The sequence below is a fragment of the Sus scrofa genome, chromosome 3, assembly GCF_054392235.1.
Source record: "Sus scrofa isolate SSC_HxYL_T2T_F1_AM1 chromosome 3, Sscrofa_HxYL_maternal_Yorkshire_Landrace_v2.0, whole genome shotgun sequence".
NCBI classification, from domain to species: domain Eukaryota; kingdom Metazoa; phylum Chordata; class Mammalia; order Artiodactyla; family Suidae; genus Sus; species Sus scrofa.
The window spans coordinates 9,803,820-9,828,113 of NC_139385.1; the positions used below are offsets into that span (position 1 = coordinate 9,803,820).

General features: G+C 56.2%; 1 protein-coding gene and 1 pseudogene across 38 annotated transcripts in view; both read right to left on the reverse strand.

The window, feature by feature from the left end:
* Positions 1-943: 943 nt before the first annotated feature.
* LOC106509651 (small ribosomal subunit protein uS8 pseudogene) lies at positions 944-1,458 on the reverse strand (annotated as a pseudogene).
* Positions 1,459-2,698: 1,240 nt separating this feature from the next.
* The window catches only part of DTX2 (deltex E3 ubiquitin ligase 2), a 39,652-nt gene continuing 18,056 nt past the window's right edge, over positions 2,699-24,294 (reverse strand). For 23 of the 38 annotated variants that reach the window (XM_021086279.2, XM_021086277.2, XM_085016755.1 and 20 more), the window contains 8 exons: positions 20,965-21,601; positions 14,467-14,567; positions 10,017-10,157; positions 7,476-7,549; positions 6,232-6,390; positions 5,115-5,276; positions 3,836-3,925; positions 2,699-3,326 (listed from right to left, as the gene is read on the reverse strand). In XM_021086279.2, coding sequence (XP_020941938.1) covers positions 3,099-3,326; positions 3,836-3,925; positions 5,115-5,276; positions 6,232-6,390; positions 7,476-7,549; positions 10,017-10,157; positions 14,467-14,567; positions 20,965-21,601 — 1,592 coding nt within the window. In that variant the 3' untranslated portion in view covers positions 2,699-3,098. The remainder of the gene's footprint in view (positions 3,327-3,835; positions 3,926-5,114; positions 5,277-6,231; positions 6,391-7,475; positions 7,550-10,016; positions 10,158-14,466; positions 14,568-20,964; positions 21,602-24,294) is intronic. The other 15 variants (XM_085016770.1, XM_005661957.4, XM_005661956.4 and 12 more) reach the window with 1 other exon arrangement.

Consider the following 24,294-nt stretch of genomic DNA (forward strand, 5'->3'; position numbering starts at 1 on the left):
TGAGATTCTCTTGGCCTTTTTCTCATTGTAGCAAGATAGCTGCTATAGCTCCTGGCATCACATCCTCAAGTATGGAGAAGGGAGGAACAGGGAGGTGTTACCCAATCCATCTCTTCTATCAGAAAAACAAGCTTTCCTAGAAGCCCCTGTAGACTTCATCTTACATTTCATTGGACATAAATCACCAGATTCTAGAACCTTTGCATCACCCCAAAAGGAAAGACCACACCCATTAAAACAGGCATTCTCCATTCCCCTCCCCCTAGCAACCACTAATGTACTTTCTGTCTATGGGTTTGCCTCTCCTCCCTCTCTCTCCTTTCTTTCTTCCTTGATTTTTTGGCCACCCCATGGCATATGGAGTTCCCCAGGCCAGGGATCAGATCCTTAAGCCACTATGCCAGACCGGGGATCAAACCTGTGTCTTGGTGCTCCAGAGATGCCGCCAGTACTGTTGTGTCACAGTGGGAACTCCTGCCTGGCTTCTTTCACTTGGCAGAAATGTTTTCAAGGCTCATCCAGGTTGTATGTATTCATAGTTCATTCTTTTTTCTGGCTGAACAGCATTCCATTGTACAGATAGGTCACATTGCATCTGTTCATCAGTTGTTGGATATTTTGGGGTTGGTCCCACTTTTTGGCTATTACGAACGTTTCCCTGAACATGAGTATAAGTTTTTGTGTGGACATGTCTCCAGTTCTTGGATATATTTATCTAGTTTAATTGCTGAGTCACATGGTAACTACATTTTAAAAAAAAAAATTATCACTTATTTTTTGCCACACTCATAGCACGTGGATGTTCCTGCAGCAGGGACCTAACCTGAGCCACAGCAGTGACAATGCCAGATCCTTAACCTGCTGTGCCACCAGGGAACTCCCTGATAACTACTTTTTGAGGCACTGCACTGCACAATTTCTCCACACCCTCATCAACATTTGCTTTTTTTCTTTCCACTGCACCATTTTATTTGCATGTATGTATTACACTCCTAGAAAAAGAACCCAAGGAGTTTCCCTCCTGTGTGTTTTCGTCTTGCTTCTCCATGGTGCATGACGCCAAGTTGAGGAGGTCAGTACAATGCAGCCAAACCGATGGGGTGGGAGCAGGTTATTCTGCCACTTTTCTAGGTCTTTGAGTTGCACATCAAACCTGGGGCTAACACCACACTTATTTCGTCCGCCTGGGAGGTTCACAACCATTTTCCCAGCTCTACGATCACTGATGACTTCAAATCGGCCAACGTAACCAGGCTTCGTCATCACGGTTAGAAATGCAACGATGATGTTGGAGCACGACCTGGTAAGAAGCTGGCCTGTGCCTCTCTTTTCAGCATTGCTGATGCTCTTGAGGGCGTCAGCCAGGACATTCACGTGCACCAGTTGTTCGCATGGAAAGATGGGGGAAAGGGCTTTTTTTTTTTTTTTTTTTTTAATACTAACTGCCTTAGTGGCTATGAGGTAGTATTACTTTGTGGCTTTGATTTGCGTTTCCCTCATGACAAGTATTTTTCATGCGCTTGTCAGCCATCTGTATATCTTTTTCAGAGAAAGGTCTATTCAAGTCCTTTGCCCATTAAAAAAAATTGGGAATTTGTCTTTTTATTGGTGAGTTCTAAGAGTTCTTGACAGAATCTGGATATAAGATCCTTATCAGGTATAGGATTTGCCAACATCTTCTCTCATTCTGACTCTCACTCTGCTGTCATGGTGGAAGCTGGGAGTGGCGGGGGGCGGGGGGGGGAGGACCGGCACTCAGTGCCCACCCAACCCTGGTGCCCTGTGAGCAGCAGAGAGTCTCACTGTGGAACTAAACAAGGCTGGGGTTCAGCTTTTCTCGAGGCCTCCTTAAGCCCCTAGAGCAACTTCCTACAAGGCAGCAGACACAGTGCTCCGGACCCATGATACTTTTAGGGACCCACCAAAAAAACGCCTTAATTTCTTTTAAAATTAGAAGGAAAAAAAAGGAACTTTTAGATAAAAGAAAATGCTCTAAACTATATTCATCTTTGTACCAAAAACATCGTTAAGATGGAATTCATTCTTTTTTGACCATTGTGGAAGTTCCTGGGCCAGGGACTGAACCTGTGCCATAGCAGTGACCCAAGCCACAGGAGTGGCAATGATGGATCCTTACCCACTGTGCTACCAGGGAACTCCTAATTTTTTAGGAGAAGAGGGCTTCTGAAGGCAAAATCTCCCCTGGCCCATGCATAATGAAGCCCTGAGTTTCCTCCCACCGCAGCCCCAACCACTCCTAAAGGCAGACAGCAAGCCTGGGAATAGGGGATCCTCCTTCCAAGAGGCCAAGGAGAATCAGGACTTTGAGATTGGCGTCAGACCAACCCTGGCTCAGGGTCCAGCCCTGGCTCTACCTCTAGTCACGGCACCCTTGAACCTCAGTTTCCTAATCTGTAAAGCAGCCCCTGTCCCGTATGAGCAGAGCCTAGGAAGCCGGGACCCGGCAGGGTTGCTGGACACCCCCCTGCGAGGAGGATGGGGTGGGGCTCTGGGAGCAGCTCAGGCCAGCAGCCTGGGCTCCTGGACTTGCCTGCAGCCTGGGTCTCGTCATTGAGGAAACAGGGGTTGCATGGGCAGTAGACGTGCGTGTGCTGGCCTTCCTGCATCAGGTCTTGTGCACACACACGTGCACTTACACACATGCAGCCTCTCCCCGACAAACCCACTGGAGCCTGACTTTGGCTGTAGGGCATTTATTGCAAACTGAACATCTGAGGTATGAGAAGCTCACCCAGACCCCGGCCTGCCCTGGCTAGGGGCGAGGCCGTCTCTTCTCACCCCCTGCCAGGCCCCCGGCACGGAGGGCCCAACACAGCCCGCCGAGGACGGAGGGGCCCATGCACTGAGGTAGCTGCATCCTAAGCCCCCACAAATACAACTCCCAGGCTCGCCCCCAAGTCCCACGCACACCCGGGCCTGGCGGGGAGGGGGGGGGGCAGGCAGGAGAAGCCCAGGCTCCACGTGAAGCACACCTGTGCCCCCACGCATACTCCAGCTTCTGAGGAAAGGCACCTTCCCATCTGCCCGTCCCAGGGGCGGCCCGCGTGGGGGCAGAGACAGGCCAGCCAAGGCCACGGTCACTGCTGCTCCAGGCAGTCCTCGGTCACCCCCTGGGCGGCCAGCTCGGCCAGCACGTTCTGCAGGTAGTTGGGGTCGGGGTAGCCGTGGCCCGTCACATTGCGGTCCATCTCTGTCTTGTGGTGAATCTCGTTCCACACCACCGTATCCGTCTCGCCCGTGGTGCTGGACGTCCCTATGGTGAAGATAAGTCGCCTCTTCCAGGCCACCTTCAGCAGCTCCAGGACCTGCCCGAGGGGAAGGGAAGGACCATGAACAAGTGCTTAGAGCAAACCCAGCTCCTGTGGCTGACACCCGTCACCTCCCTCAGCCTCGTCACGCCCTCGGAGCCGGCCCCACTCCAAGGCCGCTGCTGCGCTGGATGCTCTGTCTGCCTGGAACGCTCCTCCCGGCCTTCTCAGAGCTGCAAAGTCCCAACTCAGGTCTCAGGGGAGACGTGGCTCTGCAGGCCACCCCTGATCACCCAGGGTAAAGTGGCCCCGGTCCCTCCCCATCCCGTCACGCTCGGCTGTGGGGAGACGCCTGTCCTCCCACTGGAGCGCCTGTGAAGTCGGGATGCCTAACCCACAGCAGTTCCTGGGAAGGGGCGGCCCACACTCCAGCTGTCCCCAGGCCTTGTCCCCTCTTGTCACAGCAGGAAGGGGAGCAGAGGCAGAGCCAGTGCAGCTGCCAAGCCAGGCCCTCCCCAGCCCACTGGCCTCTCCCTGCACGTGCCAGCAGGGGCCGCTCCTCTTACCTTGCGGCCCTGGGCGTTGTCTGGAAGGTAGCACTGGCGGGGAAACCCTCTAGCGGTGAACGGCTTTCCAGGGTTGGGGTGCTCCGGGCCCTGCAGGAGGAACACAGATGCTGGGAATGGAGCCCAAGGGCCTGCCCACCGCAGAGGTGCTCGGACATGGGCGCCAGTCTCACCCCTTGGGCTTCCAGGCAGGGCTACCCCTGCGCTCAAGTGACCATAGCAACTGCCGTCACATCTTATCCGAAAACCCACCATGAACATGCCCTCCCCACGGCCGCCCTCGCTGAACCTGTGCCGCTCCTCCTGCTAACCCTCCGTTGCCCTCATGAGACTGGAACCCATCAGAGGCAGGGACAGAAGCTGCCACTTCGCTGGTGACCCTCTGGGCACTGGGCTCTCTGGACTGGATGACTGGGCCTTCCTGACACCCTCCCTTAGGCACACAGCCCCTCCACGGCTCGCCCTGGAAGTGGCCAGAGCGGGGTTGCTGAGACAGCGGCAGCAGGCGGGACAAAGGCTGGGGCCAGAACAGCGCCTGGCAGTGTCTGCCCTCGGCCACACCGGGTCCAAGTCCAAACTCCCCTCCCACCCGGTGGCTCCAGTGCTGTGCGGAATGTTGCCAAAGTTCACTCTGAGCCCCGGAGAAGAATGGGAGGGCAACCAGCGAAAAGCCCGTAATGAGACAAAACAGAGGGACAGCCCATCAGACGCCTGGTCCCACTGCCGTGTCTTCCCAACCTGCCCAGGCACCAGGGTCCCCCAGTCCACGGCAGAGACCTCAGGGGCCAGGGCTCTGGGTCTCCACTAGGACCTGCGGCTTGGCTCCCTGTCTCTGTGTACCCCACACGGGCCTGGATCTGGCCACTGAGCCGGGCCCTCAACAGCCGTCAGGCCTCACTGTGGGCACCTCCCCACCCCGTGCTCTGTCCCCAGACAGGTTCCTGCCCATGGGCTCCCCAGCCAGCCAGCCCACCCTTCAACAGAAGCGTTCCTCCTGCTTAGATGCTTGCTGGCCTTCCCCCGAGTACAAGTCCAGCTCAGATGCCTCTGCCTCCAGGAAGCCCTCCTTGGCTCAGAAAAAGGCCAGGACCATCTTTTCGCTTCTGCAACCTTAAGAGCTGGTGCTGGCCTCTAGCACTAGTGTCTCCTGGTTGCTGGTAGCCTGACCTGGTAGCTGGGGTGTTCTCACAGTGAGCCGGGGGCAGACTGCTGGGAGAGGAGTGGCACAGGAAGAACACCCAAGAGGACTGACCCCAGGAAGATCCGAGGAGCCCCTCACCTGAATGCCGTGGGGAATGTTGTACACGATGAGTATCGTCCCGCAGTCCTCGTGGCCAGGGAGGGACACCTGGAACGTGAACACTTCCATCTTCCCCCGGGGCTGGGTCCCAGTTTTCTCCCCGTAGATGGTTTTGCAGGAAGGACACTGCAAGCTTCCATCCTGGGACAAGGCAGAATGCTGAGGACTGAGCCGGGGCCCTGAGAGGGCACCCAGGCCCAGCCACCCTACTGTCTACATGGAAAGAGGTCTGCAGGGACACAGGTTTGGCCTCCAATCACATGGCAGGTCCCAGGCATGTTGCCTGACTCTCAGGCAGCCTCCTAGCACAGAAACTCGATTCCAGCAGCCTCCTTGGAAAGCTAAGTTTTACCCCAGAAACTCATTATACAATTGTCATTAAAGGAGTAACGTACCTGGAGATTGGCATCAGGTAGAAAAATTATGTTTAAGAGCAAAAGTCTGCGCAGTCTTGTTTAAAATTGAACAGAAGGAGTTCCCATTGTGGCTCACAGAAACAAATCCGACTAGTATCCACGAGGATGAGGGTTCAATCCCTGGCCTCACTCAGTTGGCTGGGGATCTGGCATTGCTGTGAGCTGTGGTATACGTCGCAGAAGCGGTTCAGATCCCACGTCACTGTGGTTGTGGTATAGGCTGGCAGCTGTAACTCCGATTCGATCCCTAGCGTGGGAACTTCCATATGCCACAGGAACTTCCTAAAAAGCAAAAAGCAAAAAAAAAAAAAAAAAAAAAAAAATCACATAGAAAATCCTGTGACTGATGGATTGCTGATGCTAGCATCCTGCCTGGTACATAGTACATGGGGGTACAGGCTGAAGGCCCACCACATGCCCCGGTTCTCTCTATCCCCCCACCCTCTGTCCACTCTGGCTCAACTATACCAAAAGCAGGGCAGCTGGGCATCACCTGCCACCCTAGGCTGCATCCTGCTCCAGGGCCAGGGTGGCAGACATCTCGAGGCTGCCTCCAAGCCCGCTCTGGGCCCCGCACAGAGCAGCCCTAGTCACCTGCTCATGTGCAGCAGGACCAGGATGGGCTGTGGGCAGGAGACTCTGACCCCACCCCAGCCCCACCCTAGGGGTGTCATGGGTACCTTGTTCCCATTGCAGTACATGGCCAGCAGGCAGAGCAAGTGGAAGGCATGGCTGCACTTGGCCAGGCGGCCCACGGCCATGGGCCCGATGGTCTTGCTGTCAGTCACGTCGCTGTACCCAGATGCCACAGAGAGCTTCTCCATACAGATGATGCAGTCCTGGAGTGAGACCCAACGTGAGCACGCTCACCCATGGCCCCTGCGCCACAAGGGGCAAGTCCTGCAGGACAAGGCCTTCATCTGCCAAAACGCTGGATCCCAGCCTACGTCAATTCAACAGCTGTTTGTGCCAGAGACTGGGAACACAGAGTCGTCCCGGGATCTGCCCGCAGAGGGCTCAGGGCTACCGGCGGCACTAAGCATGGGGACCAGTGCGCTACCTGAAGCGCAGGCCGAGATGGCAGCAGCATAGCCGGCCAGAAGGGAAAGAAGGGCAGAGGCCCTCAATGCTGTGCTCTGCCAGGGAAAAGGGAACTTGTCAGCTGCACAAGCACGGGACGTCCCGTGTAGGGGGGAGAAAATTCTGAAGCCTGAGCCAGCACCTGGTTGGGAGGATGCTGCACCTGCAGGGCAGGGGGTGACCAGGGCATAGGAGATGAGAGGGAGAGGACCAGATCCCAGAAACTCTGACAGCGACGCTGGGGGGCTGGGCTTTGTCTCCCATGTCAGGAGCCAGGCTGAGGGGCTGTGAGCAGGGTGTGCTAAGTCATCGTGGCCACGGGTTGGCTCTGGGGACAGTGGTTTGGAAGGGAAGCAGCCCAGCGGTGGCAGATGAGCACAAGGGCAGAGGGAGAGAGACAGACAGCTGCCGTGAAGGAGGGTGCAGACTGGGCTGGAGGGAGGGGCTGACGTGACTTGCAGGTTTCTGCCCAAATCTTTACCAACCAGGTGCTTCCCATGCCCTCGACTTGCAGGAGGAAGAGGTAAGAGAGTCTGTGCTCGGGACTGGCACCACTGACCTTGAACCCACCCCTCCAGATTCTCTGAACACTTTTCTCTGTTCAAATCAGAGAAAAGTGGTGCCATTGCCCCAAAATGAGGCTCAACAGAGAGGTCCGGCTCCTGGTAGAAGCCATGACGGGGGTGCTGGCAGGCTGTGTCAGCCACAGGAACCCTGACTGGCCCTTCAGACAAGGCCAGAGGCTCCTCGGGAAGCACCTTCCAGCAGAGGACAGGCTGGTCGCCTGGAGCCACCCGTTGTTTCCAAACAAAACCACAAGCAGCGTGGCTCCCATGACACGCACCTCATCCGGGGCCACCTTCAGCTCTTCAGTATAGTTTTTTATCACTTGCTCTGGCTCTGGCTTTGGAGGCCCTCCTAGGAGAGAGAAGAACATAAGTGGTGTCCTGAGAACAAACTGGAGATGCTGGAACGAGAGAGGAAGGAGACAGGGAGGTCCAAGCTGCCGGGAGGGATGTTAGGGGCTCAGAGGGGAAGGTTAGCGTGCAGGAGAGGAGAGACCTGGGCCAGGCTCGGAACACTCCAGAGCTCTGCCGCCGGAGCGCTTCCTGACCCGCCTGCTGGGGGCCTGGCCCAGAAGCCCCGGAGAAGAGGCGCAGAGAGCACAGCCGGCCGCAGCCCTCAGGAGCCCTGGGTGGTGCCTCGGTCATGCCCCTGCGCACCTCTGCTCAGGAAACTGCACCCAGGCTTCAGAGGACACGCAGGAGCTTCTATAACACGTCCTCTGGCGCATGTCCTGGCCACCATGTTTTACTCAACTTTCATTATTCTCAGACGAAAGTCTCAGGAGCAAGAGGAGTAAGTTTTCAGACTCAGCATGTAGTCCTGCGCAGGCATCCCTGTGCACGCTCGCTGCAGACTGCCCCCCCCCCCACCGCCACCCAGTCTTCTTGGGCCTGTCCCTGGACTGTGGGGTGTGGCTCAGCTCCTTGCTTCCTAAGCGGCCCGCAGCTCTCCCCACTCTGCCGTGTTTGTACCTCCGTAACGCTGAGCCCGCACGCAACAGGCCCCACCCCAGGGACCAGATGCTCCCCCAGCTAGAGAGAGAATCGGCATGGCCGAGGCAGAATCACAGAGTGGCAGCAAAGCCCACGTGGGAGCAGAGGGGAGGGACCAGGGGACCAGCACAGGCTGGAAGAGGGACCCTGGCAGGGCCCCCCATCCTGCCTCAAGGTCAGGGGGAGCTCCTGGTCCCAGCCTCTAAGACCAGAGGGGCCGTGGTGTGAGCCCAAGCTCATGGCCGTTAGCCTGTGGCTGCAAAGACTCACAAGCCTGAAGCCTCAACAGCTGAGCTCCCTCTAGACTAGAGAAGGCCAGGTGACAGCAGAGAGGCTGGGACCAGGTGACACTGGGTTGGTTTCTGGCTCTTAGACTGGGACCAAATCAGGACACCTTTGAATCTGTTTCCTCATCGAAAAAGTGGAGACCTAATTCCAACCCCAGCTGTGACCCCAAAGGCAGCTACAGGCGAGGGCAGACCCCACACACCCCTCACACAGACTTAGGACCCCGGCTCTGGTCACTGGGGACAGAGCCAGACAAAAGCGCAGTGAGCACTGGCATCAGACGGCCACCCTGGTAGCTGGGATGCTACTCAGATTGCAGGGAGAGGCCTTCTAGAAAAGCCAGGTGGCGACAGGCCCATCTCCAGCTGAACCCCAGGAACCTTCTGGGGAGGCCCTGCTCATCACCCGCTTCCTCTCCTGCCCGCCCACGCCCAGGCAGCCTTTCAGAACCAGGGGTCACCCTCCACGAGGCCCTCTTCTCAAAGGGGACCAGCTGGGTGACCTCCTACCTCAGGAAAGGGACATCCGAGCCCAGGGAGGCCAGAGGGTCTCCTGAGAGCCTGTGTCTTCCCCGGGCAAAGCCAAGTGCCTCAGGAAGCTACCAGTGTACCCTGCCCACAGGTCCAGCTCTGGCTCCAAGGCAGAGTGAGAAGGGGGAGCAGAGCTGGAGCAACTGGTGGGTGGGGGGAGGTGCTGGGCAGGTTAAGTCCCACCCCTCCCTGGGTCTCCCTCCTCCCCTGCAGGGTGGGAGTTAGACACACGGTGAACCATCAGATGGCATCAGAGCAACCACAAAACTACATGCCAGGCACTTCCCACATGTATTTACTTCCTATTCCTCCCACAACCAATCTGCCAGGCAGGGGGCACTCCCTCGGGAATGGGGGTGCTTGCGCGAGATCAGAGAGCCGGTGCACGCAGGAGCCCAGATCAAAACCCGGGCCTGGCTGAACCAGAGCCAGGCTCCCTCTCACACCATCCTGCAGGTCACAGCCTTCTGGCCCAAGGATAGAGGCAAAGCCACCATCAACTTTAGAAATGGCAGGTTTAGAACTTACTACCCACAGGCCCCTCCACGTGAGTCTTTGTTAAAACTCACAGCACCTTCCAACAGTTCCGAAACCCTTTCATCCCTGGCCAGGTGACGGGCAGGGCAGTGGTCATGGGAGGCTTCTCCAAAGCAGCCCTACATGGGCTGGCCCTTCCTAAGACAGAGGCTGGCCCCCTGTCTCGTCCCCCTGATCCAGGCTGCTCCCCGAACCTGTGTGTACAGAGTCGCCAAATCTTCAAGAACAGGCCCCTGGCACACCAACTGCGCCAGGAAGACAGGCCTGAGCTCTGGGTCTCAGCGGAAAGCAGATTCCCGGGCACCTCTGCTGCAGGGCAGGGGGTAGGGCCACCGAGCCCATCCCCCGCAGGCAGAGGAAGCGGCAAAGGGCCAAGGGGTCAGAGAAGAGCATCGGTGCGGGAGAGTCAGAGGCAGCAAGGCTCGCAGGAGGCTGAGCAGAGGCCAGAGAGTATTTGTGAGCAGGAACTACCTTTCATGGACATTTTCCTCAATCTTTTAACTGAGCTGTGACTTTTAGAGGCCAGACAGGAGGCGGGAGGGCTGGCGGGCTGGGGTGCGCGGCTAAGACACACAGGGAGTCCAATGGCTGACATCAGAATACTCGTCATGCCTACACGGGGTGCGAGATCAGACATGCAGAGGGGGAGAAACGTTAGGAGTCGTTCGGCACATGACCTCCACAAACCCCGGCTGCATCCAGGTGGCACTGTCCTTGGCCATCAGGCCCCGCCATCTTCCTGTGGCATCCGGCCACTCGAGGCTGCCGGGGCCTATGGGGGCCACAGGTCTAAGCTCGGGGTCAGGAACCAGTGAAACGCCCAGCTCGTGGGAGCCCTGACCCCCAGCTCCAAGGGGTCTGTACAAGCAACCACCAGGCCGTGCCCAGAGCATGCAGGGTGCAGGCCATTGCTTCAGGAGGGCAGAGGGCAGAACGCCACCCCAGGAGGCCTCCTGAACAATTCTGGGTGGGCACCTCTCCATGCCAGGAGCAAGGAAGGAGAGCAGAGGGGCGACAGAGAAGGGCACAGCCAAGCTACAGAAGTGCGGGCGGGGTCTGGAGCGCAGTCCTCCCTCTGTGCTCCCCCGGCCGTGTCCCCTTGCCCTGGTCACCCTGCCCGCAGTCGGAGCACTGCCTATCTTCCACGCCCCGCCCGGCCTGTCTAGGTGCCTTCACTGCCATTGCCAGGGCGGGCAAGTGAGAACGCTGTCCCTGGGCCTGCTCCCCCACCGAGGCGTCCCCAAGGCCCCTGGGACCACTGCTCCGGAGCAGCTAAGGTCCCAGGCCGTGGCTTCCTTCTCTGGCTCCCCTGGGCCATGGTTCAAACAGGCCCTGTGCCTGGGGCCGGAGCACGGGGACAGCCCACAGAGAGGAGCTGTAGCAGGCAGCCGCGCTGAATGGACCGTCCAATCCTGTCACCCCCTCCTGAGGCCTGCAAGGAGCTGCCCCACCTAGCAGGGTGCTCTACACGTCCTGGCTGGACCCTCACCCGCACGGCCTGAGGACCTGGAACACAACATGTCCTCCCGCGGAAGCCCCTGTTCTTGCCACACTCTCAGCCCACCCTGCTGCCCACAGTACCACCCAATCCTCACTGTCCTGGTCTGGCTCCAAAGCACCTCCTCCCCCAGGGAGGGGACCTCCAGGCTTCTCCTTGGGCACCTCCCTGGGGGAGTTTTCTGGGCGCTCAGATCGGGCTGGCGCCCAAAGGACAGAAGAGGTGGACATGCTGCCGGCTCCAGAGGCGATCCAGAGCAGCAAGGGGAAGGCGGGCCTCGGGACCCATCCGGCTCCCCGTGGCCTCCAGCAGAGAACAGAGGCTCTCGTGAGGCAAATGCACCCAGTCGGAGGCAGAAGCAGAGGCCACCGGCCTGGGCAGCACAGGCTGTGTTGTGGCGGTCACTCCATAGGGGACACCAAAGTGCTGGACCCTGGGCACCCGCTCAGCAGCTAATGGGATGAGACCGGTGTCTTGAGGTTGTTTCTGAGCACAAATGTGGGTTCCTTTGGGACCTAAACGTCAGTGGACCGAGTGACAAGCAGGCCCCGGGGCAGATAGAAAGAAAGGGGACAATTCTGTAGGAGAACCCTGGAGCTCTGCACTGACCGTGACCGCTGCCCCCAACACCCACCAGACCTCTCCGCATGGCTGCCCCTCCCTGACCCCCACCTAAAACAGCCGCGTCCCTCAACTCCATCTCCTCACTCTGCTCCTTTCTTACCACTGGAAACGACCCACGTATCTGTCTCTAGGACTGACTGTCTGCCACCTACCAAGCACCCCAGCAGTGCCTGCTCACAGGGGATCACAGGTGTCCCTGTCTGCCACTGCGTCAGCCCCTCGAGAGGTCGGGCCTCATCAATGTAGGACCCGCAACCCAAATTCAAGCCACAGATGCAGGAGTCTCAACTCAGACACCCACGGAGAAGCAGCCCTCACCCTGCAGGTCAGCCTCATGGAAAAGAGTGAAAATCACCCCGCAACCAACAATTCACAAAAGCCACATCCAGTGGACAAGCGGTGGGGACACAAGAGGGGCCATCACATCTTCCCCAGCAGCAGGGCTTAGGGACAGCCCCCTGCAAACTCCTACTATCCCCAAATCACCGAAGAGCTCGGACAGCCACGGATTTCCTGCCCTCGTCTCCACCTGCCGGAGCGGCCGGCAGCCCCATGCACAGATGTAAACACCCCCTTTCCGATGGCCAGCATCAGCCTGTCGTCGAGGACCAGGGCTCGGGTCCAATCCTGCCCTCCTCCAGCTGGGGCCTTAGCAAGCTGGGTTCAAGGCCAGCACCACTCCTCCCTGGCTGACTGGTCCTAGGCAGGTGGTGGCGGCGTAAAATGCAGACGCTCCTCCTCCCTCACAGGGGCAGGGCCGGAGCCCATTCCACCTGATGGCTACGGAGAGGCGCGGTCGGGCGCAGCCAGCAAAGCTGTCACCTGAGGCACAGCGGCTGACATGGAGGTGGCCCCTCCACCAGCACAGAGGGCCACACGTCCTTCCACCGCACGGCCCTGGATGTCAACCTACCTGCAAAGCCCTGTGCCCAGGTGCTCACCTCAGGGCGCCCAGCGTGTCCCCAAATCCACAACGGAACCCACAATCTCGCCCAGTTGAGACGTGTCTCCAGACCTGCTTCCTGGGGGCGGCCCCGGGATCTCGGTTCCCTGGCGCCCTACACAGCGGCCCCAGCAACAGGTTCAAGGCCGCGCCGGGACTTCAGGGGAGGCGGCGTCTGGCCACTGGCTCATCTACTCTTTCCTCGCCAGGACTGAGTTCCTAAACCTTTGGGGTCTGCTTTCCTGAGGAGTAAGTGGAGGTTAAAATGCCTGCCTCCAGGGTTGCTCTGAGAGCCAAGGGGACACAGAGGACAACATGGCACATGGCCCAGAGCAGGTCCGCAGTCTCGAGGGCAGCTCAGCACCCAGACCGCTTCCAAGCTGCGCGGACAGGTGATCTCAGCATCTGGATTAAAGCCTTAGCGACTGCGCAGCTGAATGGAACTGGGCACCTGCAGGCTGGGCCCTTCACCCACCACCTTTCTCCAACAAGACCAGCACCACACACACGCACACGCGGAGACCTGAATCACCTATGGCATCTGATGCCACGAGACGACACACTGGGCAGGAACTTTCCAAACACCACATCTTTGCTCCCAATTCCCTCTGACTCATCTTTCCGTGTCCTTCAAGGGCTCTTCTTCCCGGCATCCCTCCCGCCCCGCCCGGTCGCTGTAAGCTCACATGCACCCCGGGCGGGGCAGCCCCGACTGCTTTCTGAGCCGCACATCCAAGCTCCCCTGCCTCCGGGACAGCTGCCTGTCTTCGGCCACAGCCATCACCCCCCCAGGAGCAGCACAGTGTCATGACCAGCAGCCCAGTTCCTGAGGTCGAGAAAGCCTGGGTGGAAGCCCAGCTCTGCGAGGGCTGGCTGGCTGCCCTTGGGAGGTTTCTGGAGTTCTCCGAGCCTCGGGTTCCTCAAACATAAAATAGGAATAAGAGTTCCTCCCCCAGAGAGCTGATATCAGGATGAAGTGAGTTAACACACAGGCAAAGCCCCTAGTCCTCACTCCTTAAGTACGATGACCCAGCTCCCCCAGCAGCTGGACACCAGGCCCCGTTCTGTTCCTTCCCTCTCACGAGCAATCCAGTCACCAAGTCAGAAGTCTCCACCTCCGTCCACCCCCATGGCTCAGCTGAGGCACAAAGCCCGGCTCCACAGGGGGGTCTCCTGCCTCCAGGCCAGACCCACCTGTGCTACCCCAGTGACGTGTCCAACACTGGCCAGCTCACCCCCGGCCTCAACCTTTAAATGATGGGGGTTCACCACGCGCCTCGGTCCACCTTCATGTAACAGTCTACACTGCCCGTGAGTTAAACAGTAACTCTCCGTGGCTTCCTACTACCCACAGAAGGAACTTTAAATACAACTCAAAGGTGTATGGTTAACAAAATATCTACCGAGACACAAAAGCCACTTATTGAAAATGTTAACTCCAGCCAAAACAGTTCCATGAGTTCCTCAGGGGGCCCCTTTAGGGAGATGCCGAAAGCATTCTGGGGACAGGAAAGTGACTCTCAGATCGGAATTCAGGGCAACGTGAAAAGGTCAAAGGTCGGGCAAGTCCATCCCTGGGCACCGTATCATCAGGCATGAACCTCCCACACTGAGAAAAGTAAGCAAGCATCAGCTCCCTCACTGGGGGGGGGGCCCATCACCAAAAAGAGGCACGGCCCCCCAAGGAGCCCCTTTGGGTTTCCATGAGAACAGAGGGTAACAAGACTCCCACCCCAACCCCCGCCATCTCCCCATCCCCCCACCCCATTCTCCACCCGCTCCAGGTCCTGCCCCTGCCGGACACAGTCTGTTCTGGAACGTGGACTGGGGAGGGGGCGGGGGGGCAGCCTGCCTACCTGCGAGGGCTTGCTGGACCCTGCTGGGCTTCGGCATCTGCACGGGCACCGTGGCGGGGACGCTCCCAGGGCTGCTTGCTGGACCGCTGGGGAGGTAGGCACTTGGGGAGAAGAGAGAGCAAAGCTTAATGTGTGGAGCTGACTTAGCGAAACGGGAGCTATAGAAACACTGAGAGAGGAGCTCGCTGGTGCGGCCAGGCCCCTCTGCGGTTTCACTTCCTGCAGCTGCCCCTGTGCCAGAGAGCCCTTCTGGCTTTTTCCTTCCCTAAAGTAAAGATCCTGAGGAAGAGCATCTGGAAGCTGGAGCAAAGAGAGCTGAACTAACCTAGAGAACCTGAATCTGGCCCGCTATCCTTTGCTCTGTGAACATCGGGGGACAGAAATCCAACTCCAAGTCAGGAACTGGGGCGGGGAAGGCACAGCAGCAGGGACAGGGCAGGGACACGAAAGAACACCGCTAGGGATAGGCCTCAGCTTTCTATAAGGTCTTTCTTTTTCTTCCTTTTTTTTTTTTTTTTTTTTTTTTTGTCTTTTTGTCTTTTTGCCATTTCTTGGGCCACTCCCGCAGCATATGGAGGTTCCCAGGCTAGGGGTCTAATCGGAGCTGTAGCCACTGGTCTATGCCACAGTCACAGCAACATGGGATCTGAGCCACATCTGTGACCTACACCACAGCTCACGGCAATGCCAGATCCCCAACACACTGAGCAAGGCCAGGGATTGAACCTGCAACCTCATGGTTCCTAGTCAGATTCGTTAACCACTGAGCCACAATGGGAACTCCTACAAGGTCTCTCTTTCTACAAAGTCTTTCTACAAGAGTGAAGCCTGGACTGTCAGAAGATGCTGTCCTGGACAATGCAGACGCTCTGCGAACAATCCCACAAGACCTGTAAGCACCAGCTTCACCAAAACGAGGGCTCTATGGTACCTGAGGAGGGGAAATCCAGCAAAAACCACTCCAAGTGATGGAGACCAACTCCACCAGGAGTTAGACCCACCAACGTCAGGAGCCCCAAGCAAAGATGGTGAAAAGGAAATAGCACCTTTTGTAATTCCTGCCAAAACGGCATGACCCCAGTCCAATCACGAGAAAACATCTGATGAACTTAAACTAAGGGACATTCGACAAAGTAACTCTTCGAAAGTGTCAAGGTTATAGCAGAGGAAGAAGGACTGAGGAACTGTTTTACCCACAGGAGGAGGAGGAGAAATGATCAATGGATGCAAAGTGGATCATGGGACAGAATGAGAATGGGAAAAACTGGTGAACATTGGAAAAGTCTAGCTAATAGCCCTGCGCTCACGGCGCTTCTCTGGTTCTGACAACTGCACTACAGTTGTGAAAGATGTTAACATGAGAAGTCAAGTAACCTGTTATGGAAAAACTCTGTCTTTTCTTTTTTCCATAAATCCAAAATTAGTTCAAAATAAAGGGAAATTTTATCTTTTTTTTTCTTTTTTTCTTTTTAGGGCCACACGTGCTAGATATGGAGGTTTCCAAGAGAGGGGTCCAATCAGAGCTACAGCTGCCAGCCTACACCACAGCCACAGCAACGCCAGATCTGAGCTGCATCTGTGACCTACACCACAGCTCATGGCAACGCCGGATCCTTAACCCACTGAGCGAGGCCAGGGATCAAACTCACAACCTCATGGTTCCTAGTCGGATTTGTTTCTGTTGCACCACAAAGGGAACTCCAAAATTTTATTTTATTTTTCAAATGAAGGTCTTGCTTCCCACAGTGACTACATTTGAGTCTCTCTTGGTTTTAGGCCATATTTTTAAATGGTAATAAACCCATGCCATCATGGTTTTCGGGGAGCCCTGCAGTGGAGAAGAGCTTCTGCAGATGGACCAAGGTGCCTGCCACCTCCTCCCCCTCCTGGTTACTGTGTCCTCCAATCCAGCCCTACCCACGTTAAAGATAACGCAGTAACAAGAGTTGTTGGGAAACCCTTCTATGCAGCCCCTACAATGGAGCTCCCCCAGGGCAGGGCCTGGGCACGTTTCTCTCTATTCCACTGGACCCAGCCTGGAGCCAGGAACTGGGAAGGCGCTCGGGAAATGAAGGATGGCTCCGGTCTGATGTGCCGCCCCTCCAGCTGCCAGCAGACTACCCAGAACCTGGTTACAGGAAATGCTTCTGGAAGCTGCCCCAGAGCCTCCCCTACACCAGCCACGAGTCACAGATCTCATGTGTGGACACTACAGGGAGCTGGCTGCTTCAAATCCAAATCAGAGAACTTCATGCTAGCTGGCACTGGTTTTCATTTCTGGACCGCTCTCCCCAAACAGAATAACCTGTGTGGCCATGCTTCCTGCCACCCTCACCTACTCTCAGCTCCAAGAGAACAATGGAGCTGGATCTGGAGCAATCGGATAATGCAACAGGAAAGGACACCCGGCCTAAGTTTCTGGTCCCACTGAACTCTGTCTAATTTGAGACCACAAATTAGGACCAGCCCCCTTCCTGAGCCTATTTCTCCAATTCTCAGGTTCTAGAAGTGAAGGAAATTTGAGGAGATCGAGCTCTGCAAAGCATCCTTCCTCTCCCAAGCCAGCTCTACCTAGGGAGCACTGCACTTCAGCCCTTAGGCAGGAAGCTGGAAAGCCGAAGCTTGGCTCTACCACTCCACTGGGCTACTCAGCAGGCTGGGTACACTGGCCCTGTGGGGGCTGGGAGGTGGGCTCTTCCTTTGCCAGGGAGAGGCACGTAGCTAAGGGAGAAGGCCCAGTTTTAGCTTCCAGCACCAAGAACAAGAGCAGAAAGCAGACAAGCAGGAAGGCCAATGGGAAGCTCACTCTGGCACTGGGGCCAGGAACCATGACCAAGGTCTATCTGCTTAGGGGTCTCCTGATGTTGTCACTTCCCCTGTGACTTTTCCCTGCTCCTCCCCATACAATTCTCTGCTGTGATCAGAAGGAACCCAGCAGTAAAAGGATCCAGGGGTTCCCAAGACAGGGACTCTCAGTGGTGCACAGAACCTCGGAGGTCACTGATTCCCCCTACACCGTCCTCTAAGGGTTCAAACGGGCAGATTGTCCCGAGGAGGGGCACCATTTGCACAAGAAGTGCCCTTTGGAGAATTCCCTCCCACCTGCCGGGCTCCTGGCTCTACCTACTAGGCCCTCCCTGCCATTTCCGTTTGGGCCCATTTCCTGGAGCTTCCAAATGGAGCTGAGAACACAAGACAGGAAGCGTTCTAGTCTTCTACATGCAGGATTTGACAGTCCCAAGCAAGGGAAAGAGCTAGGAGGCGGGAGGGCCAGGCATTCAAAGCCTTCCTCCAGTGCCCCACAGCTGCCACCCACCAGGCAACCTCTGAGCACGGGAAGTACAAGGAGGGTTAAGATGCGGAGCCTGGGGCTTAAAGCTGTGTCCCTGGGGCTTGTCCAGTCCTTTCTGAGCTTCACTTTCTCTAAGACGAGGATCATTCCCGAAGGCCCCCATGGTGGCTGCGAGGCTCCGTCTGCAGCCCGACCCAAATGCCCATTGTTCCCAGTTCTCAGAGGAGCAAGGTGGCTCTGGAGGAGCTGCAGGGTCCTCGCCAAACCCTGAAAAACCACAGCCATGTCAGAGCAAAAGGAAACTGCAGAAGCAGACCCGCCCAATTCCGCGACCTGAAGAGGGGAAAAAAGAGCCGGGAGAAACTGAACAGAGCCGAGCCGAGGGCCTACACTGAGTCAGGAGCACGATGCCCCTGGAACCCAGGACCCCGGCACACTAGTCTAAAGATCCTGGCACAGAGCAGGAGGCGGCAGGTGCGTTCCGAGGCTGGGAGGACAGCAGCAACGAGAGCACAGCAGAGCAAAGCAAACAGAGCCCTCTTCCCAGGCTGGGTTAGTGCAGGGGCAAAGCACCCGGAGGCCTGGCCACACCAAGGCACGGTAGACGGCTGGCCATAATCACCACCCCGAGTCATCAAAATGCTAAACCAGCGGGCATGCCCTCTATTAAAGAAACAAGAGCGTGTATGACACATTTTGGCAAGTTTTCCATCCAACAGCATTAACACACAAAGTTTGGTGCTTAAAGGGATAGACTTCAGCTACCAGGAAATTGACTTAAACCTAGCAACTTCATGACAAATCATGTATCTTCTCCATGGATTACTGCTTACTCAGAAAGCCTCCTGAGGCACCAGGCAGTCAGTGAGCCAAGGTTTTACCCAGATTGAGCAAGAAGGGATTTGAAACTATGAGGGTTTGAAAAAAAAAACCAAAAATTTTGATTTCACTCACTCACATGTCCTTCCCAGCAACTACCAGTAAATACAGCATCCCCAGTCCCCACCGCCTTCTCCTACACACACACACACACACACACACACTTTCACCTAAGGCTACTGACATTCACTTGGCTTCGAGAGCTATACCACAGCTGCTAGGAGACCAAAGCGCCCAGTGTTTTCAATCCTCCAGTCCTGCCGGGTGAAGAGGTCAGGGGTTTACAAGCCCCCTCTGGCTCTGCGAGAGCCATTAGAGAAGGGTTACCTGCAGAGGCTGCACTACACATCAGACCTTGACTTTTAAAGCAGGGACTGGCCTGGGCCAGTGAATTCCAGCCTCCTGCTCCGAAGAACTGGAGGAGGTCAAGGGGGGACACCCCCTTCAGAAGGCAGGCCCTGCTGAGGCTGTTTCAGCCAAAGGAGCCGGCTGGCCCGGTTCCCTCCTGGTTTACAAGGCAGGGCATGCAGGGCAAGCAGCGACACGCATGGCCTGGCTGCCTTCCCTTCCGTAACCTGCCCGGACGGCACCACGGGACCCACCTCAGCAGCTTCGCGGGCCCTCAGACTGGGGAGGGAGAGCCCAGAGAAAGAGCAGGGGAGACCATCGGGCGTCCTGTACAAGGAGAAAGCAACAAAGCCCACGAGTCACCTGCTCAATCCCAGAATCCCACCTCTAGAACCATCTAGAAACTCGCCTCAATTATCCTGGAAGAGCCTAAGCCACAGGGGGCTAGGCAAGGCGGTCTTAGTCCTAAAAGCAGCTCCGGCCTTGCTGATAACTCTTCTGGGCTGGCAGACATGATGTGGTTTCCTCCAAGCTAGACTGACCCAGGACTGGAAGGGGCCTCCCGGGGCCGGGAGGGGCTAGGCTGGCACAGAGCCCAGCCTGCTCATGCCCCTGTGAAAGGCCACAGGGCAGCCTCAAGTGATACCTCCCTGTTCCCAATTCCCAGGAGGATCTCCGATCCCCAGGCCCCAACTCCCCGAGAGAGAAGACACCTGGACCTGCGGGGCCGTCCTTTCCTCTGTGGACCGGGGCCTCTGCACGCATCCCTCAAGCAGTGCCCTGCCCTCCTCTCAGGCTGCCTGTAAGACAGCTTCGACAACGCCACGTGCCTCCCACGGCCCGCGAGGGGCCCGGGTTTGACCCCGGCTCTGCCACGTCCTGGCTGTGCTGCCCTTTAAGCTGAGGACACCACCTACACGCGGCAGTTACAAGGATTCGTGAAATCACTCACACAGCCTGCTCAACAGGCCTGGCTAGAACATGTGCTTGGTGAGGGGCATATGTCACTGTCTTAGTGGGAAGGGTTCTCTGAAACCTAGCTGGACAAAATTCCAGAGACCCAAAGAGCCGAGAAGGTCTCAGCCACACAGGGAAGCTTCGGCCCTCCCTGAGGTCAGGTGGCCAGGATGAGGCTGGGTGAGCGAGGTGGCACCAAGATGCTGACATCCTGGGGAACAGGGCGGGCACAGGTCCACACTTGTCACCACCTACCCAGGTCACCCTCTCAGAAATCAGCCCCAACCCCAGCTAACATTCTGAATTCTAGAAATATTCTCCAGGCCCAAAGCTCTGGATAATGATCTGTGACAAGGCCCCTCGTCAGGACAGTTCTCTTGAGCACCCCAGGAGCAGCCACCACTGGTCACTCCAGGACCTTCTTCACTTTCAAGTGCCACCTGGTCTGGATGGGGCCCATGTCATCAGCTTTCTCAAGGTGTCCTACGAAACACTGGCCTGCACCAGCACAGCCGCTGTCCTGGGCCCCCTACTGCCACTACCAGCCCCCACCACTCATTAGTATTTTGCCCTCTCCTCAACCAGCTTTTAAGCCTCAAAACTGGCCTCACAGCCTTTCCTTAGAGGAGTCCGTGAGCTTGGGGAGAAGACTGAACCTTCCACGTCTGTGACCTCAGTGCCTGGCACACAGAGGAGTCAATGACATTCTCAGGTGCACAGGCACAGCCAAAATGCTGTTAACTGCTCAGAGCCCAGAGCCCCCAAGTTAACGAAATGATTGCTGGTTTTAGTCCGTGTCAACCACCAGCACTCAAGTGCCAGAGGTCGGGGAGGCTCTGTGGGACACAAGGCTGTGGACGGCTGTGGCTCCCAGACACCACGTGACTCATGCAAAGGAGAAGGCACAGCAGGGACAGCCAAAGCGGCAGGAGTCGGGTCGTCAGGCGTTTGGGGGAGTCTTCCCAGCGAAAGAAGAGCAGAACCCCCAGCCTGCGGATGAGGCGCACGGGCAGCCAAGATACCTGGCGCCGCCGGCCGTGGACGGTCCCAGGGGCTGGTGCTGTGGTCCCAGGTGGGACAGGCTGGAGCGGTAGATGGGCTGGTTCCCCAGGGAGGGTGGTGCCCCAGCCCAGGGGTTGGTGGTGTTCAGCCTAGGCGCAGACCTGGCCCCAGAGAGCGAGGGCTTGTTGTATGGAGCAAAGGCCTGGTGGGCCCCCAAAACAACAGCAGTCCTGTGGGGGGGCTGGGGGACAGGGTAGGCGGGGAGGCTGGTCATGGAGTGGCGGTAGCGGCCTGACACAGGGCCAGTTCCCCCGCCGCTGAGGCACTGATGGCAAGAGCAGGCCACTCCTGTGTGGCCTGGTGGAGCGATGATGGTGGTGACTGGGTAAGGGGGCCCTGCTTGGCGCCGCACGCTCCGGCAGAAGCTGGAGGTCTTGTTGGTCTGCGTGTGGGTGGCATAGTTGACAGTGTAGTTGTACCCCAGAGGAGCCAAGTCCACGAGCTGGTTGCCCCTGGCCACCTGCTGCTCCAGGTAGTCACAGATGCTGGCTTCATAGGGTGTCCAGGAGCCTTCATCACTCAGCCACTCCCAGACGATGCCCCGGCCTGGGGCTGAGTGCTGCGGAAACAGGTGCCTCCGCACAGCCCGCATGGTGCCTGTTTTAAAAGGAGTATTACATGTAAATGGCTAATCTGCTAGACAACCCCACCTCCAAAACAAAGAGAGTTTAAAAATTATTTTTTACCTGCAACCAAAGTAAAACAACATGATCACAGTGTATATCATGCTGCTGTTTGACTTAAAGGCTGGCATTGATCATTTCTCCAAATTTGGGGTGAAGGGCAGAGAGCTCTATGCAAAGAAACTGTGGACCAAAGGGATCAAGATGGCAGAGGGGGACCAGCGCTTCTCAGCAGGACTGGGGGACGCTGCAGATGCAGGTCAAAGACCAGCTGTGGCTCAGACTCCAGGAGGCTTCACAGAATATTCCTAATGAGCAACTAGAGATTATCACCCTAACTGAAGTAAGTCAGAAAGAGAAAGACAAACACCATATGATAGCCCTTGTATATGGAATCTAAAATACAACACATGGAGAGTTCCTGTTGTGGCGCAGCGGAAACAAATCCGACTAGGAACCATGAGGTGGTGGGTTCAATCCTTGGCCTTGCTCAGTGGGTTAAGGGTCCAGCATTGCTATGAGCTGTGGTGTAAGTTGCAGACACGGATCAGATCTGGGGTAGGCTGGTACCAACAGCTCCAATTGGACCCCTAGCCTGGGGACCTCCATATGCTGTCGGAACGGCCCTAAGAGGACAAACAACTAAATAAATAAATAAAATAAAATATGACACATGGGAAGTTCCCGTCGTTGTGCAGCGGAAACAAATCCAACTAGTATACATGAGAATGTGGGTTCGATCCCTGGCCCTGCTCAGTGTGTGAGTGATCGGCATTGCCGTGAGCTATGGTATAGGTCACAGACGTGAAAACTAAAATATGACACACACACGGGAGTTCCCACTGTGGTGCAGCGGGTTAACGATCTAGCTTGTCTCTATGGAGGTGCTAGTTCTATCTCTGCCTAGCACAGTGGGTTAAGTATCTGGCATTGCTACAGCTGTGGTGTAGGTCACAGCTCTGGCTTGGATTGATCCCTGGCCCAGAAACTTCCATATGCCAAGGGTGTGGCTGAAAAAAGACATGAACCTATCTACAAAACAGAAACAGACTCCCAGACATACAGAACACATCTGTGACTGACAACAGGGTGGGAGGAGGGAGTGGGAGGAACTGGGTGTTTGGGGTTAGTAGCCAAACGAGTCCATTTAGAACGGATAAGCAACAAGGTCCTACTGTAGAGCACAGGGAACTATATCCAATCTCCTGGGATAGACCATGATGGAAAATAACATATAAGAGAATGTTTGTGGAGGAGTTCCCATCATGGCTCAGTGGTTAACGAATCTGACTAGGAACCATGAGATTGAAGGTTCGATCCCTGGCCTTGCTCAGTGGGTTAAGGATCCGGTGTTGCCGTGAGCTGTAGTGTAGGTGGCAGACGTGGCTCGGATCCCGCGTTGCTGTGGCTCTGGCGTAGGCCGGTGGCTATGGCTCCAACTGGACCCCTAGCCTGGGAATGTCCATATGCCATAGGAGTGGCCCTTTCTAGGCAAAAAAAGACAAAAAAAAAGAATGTGTGGTGTGTTTGTACATGTATAACTGAGTCACTTCTGCTGTATAGGAAAAACTGGCATAATGCTGTAAGTCAGCTATAATTAAATATATATATTCCTAATGATAAAACCTATGTAGCCTGATTTAAAAAACTGAAAACAAAATGTCTGAAGAAAATCAAATCATCCATAGTCCAGCCACACCCAGAGGAAAGCAGGTAATTTCCACTGCAGTGTATTCCTTCCCATCTCATCTCTGTCTCCTAAGCAGGTACATTCAGGTGAGGCTGACAGCCATACTGAAAACTTCTCCCATTTTCATGTATGATGCTGTAAGTATTTCTTAGGTCTCTAAAGCTTTGTAAAACTCATTATTAACTGTTGCCCAATTCTCTTTCATGGCTGTACCATTCCCTTGGACTTCTCAGGCAGCAACTATTAGGAAACACCTGTGGTTAGCTTATATTAATAAACCAAACCTGAAGATTAAGGCGAGAAAGAAAAAATCCCTTTGAGCCACGCTTCCAACAGCACTTGCCAAAAGGTGATCATTGCAATTGCCCTGGACCTCGACCACGGCCCTGCCTCCATCCACAGCTAGAGAGAGACTCTTACGCCCCAAATCGGATGGCGTCACTCTGCCCAAACCCTCTCAGGGCTCCTCCTTTCAGGAGAAAAGCTGAAGTCCCTTCAAGGGATGGAAAAGCCCTGTAAGACCTGCTGCCCTCCTGGTCTGTCCAGCCCTTCCTGGTGACCAGGCCACCTGAGCTCAAACTTCAAATCAACCTCTCCCTACAGTCCTGTACCTACAAAGGCCAGGGATGCGGCTAGACAGCCTACAATGTAGTCCCGCCCCAGAGTCCTGACAATCAACAATGTCTGCAGACACTGTTCCACGTCCTAGAAGACAAAATCACCCCCAGTTGAGAACCACTGATTCAGACAACAGGGGACAGACCTGGGAAGAAGCTGGTAGCCCCATTCTCAGTAATACTGATCAAAACACACACACAGGGAGTTCCTTTTGTGGCTCAGCGGTTAACGAACCTGACTAATAACCATGAGGTTGTGGGTTCGATCCCTGGCCTCACTCAGTGGGTTAAGGATTCGGCATTGCTGCGGCTGTGGTGTAGGCTGGCAGCTACAGCTCTGATTCGATCCCTAGCCTGGGA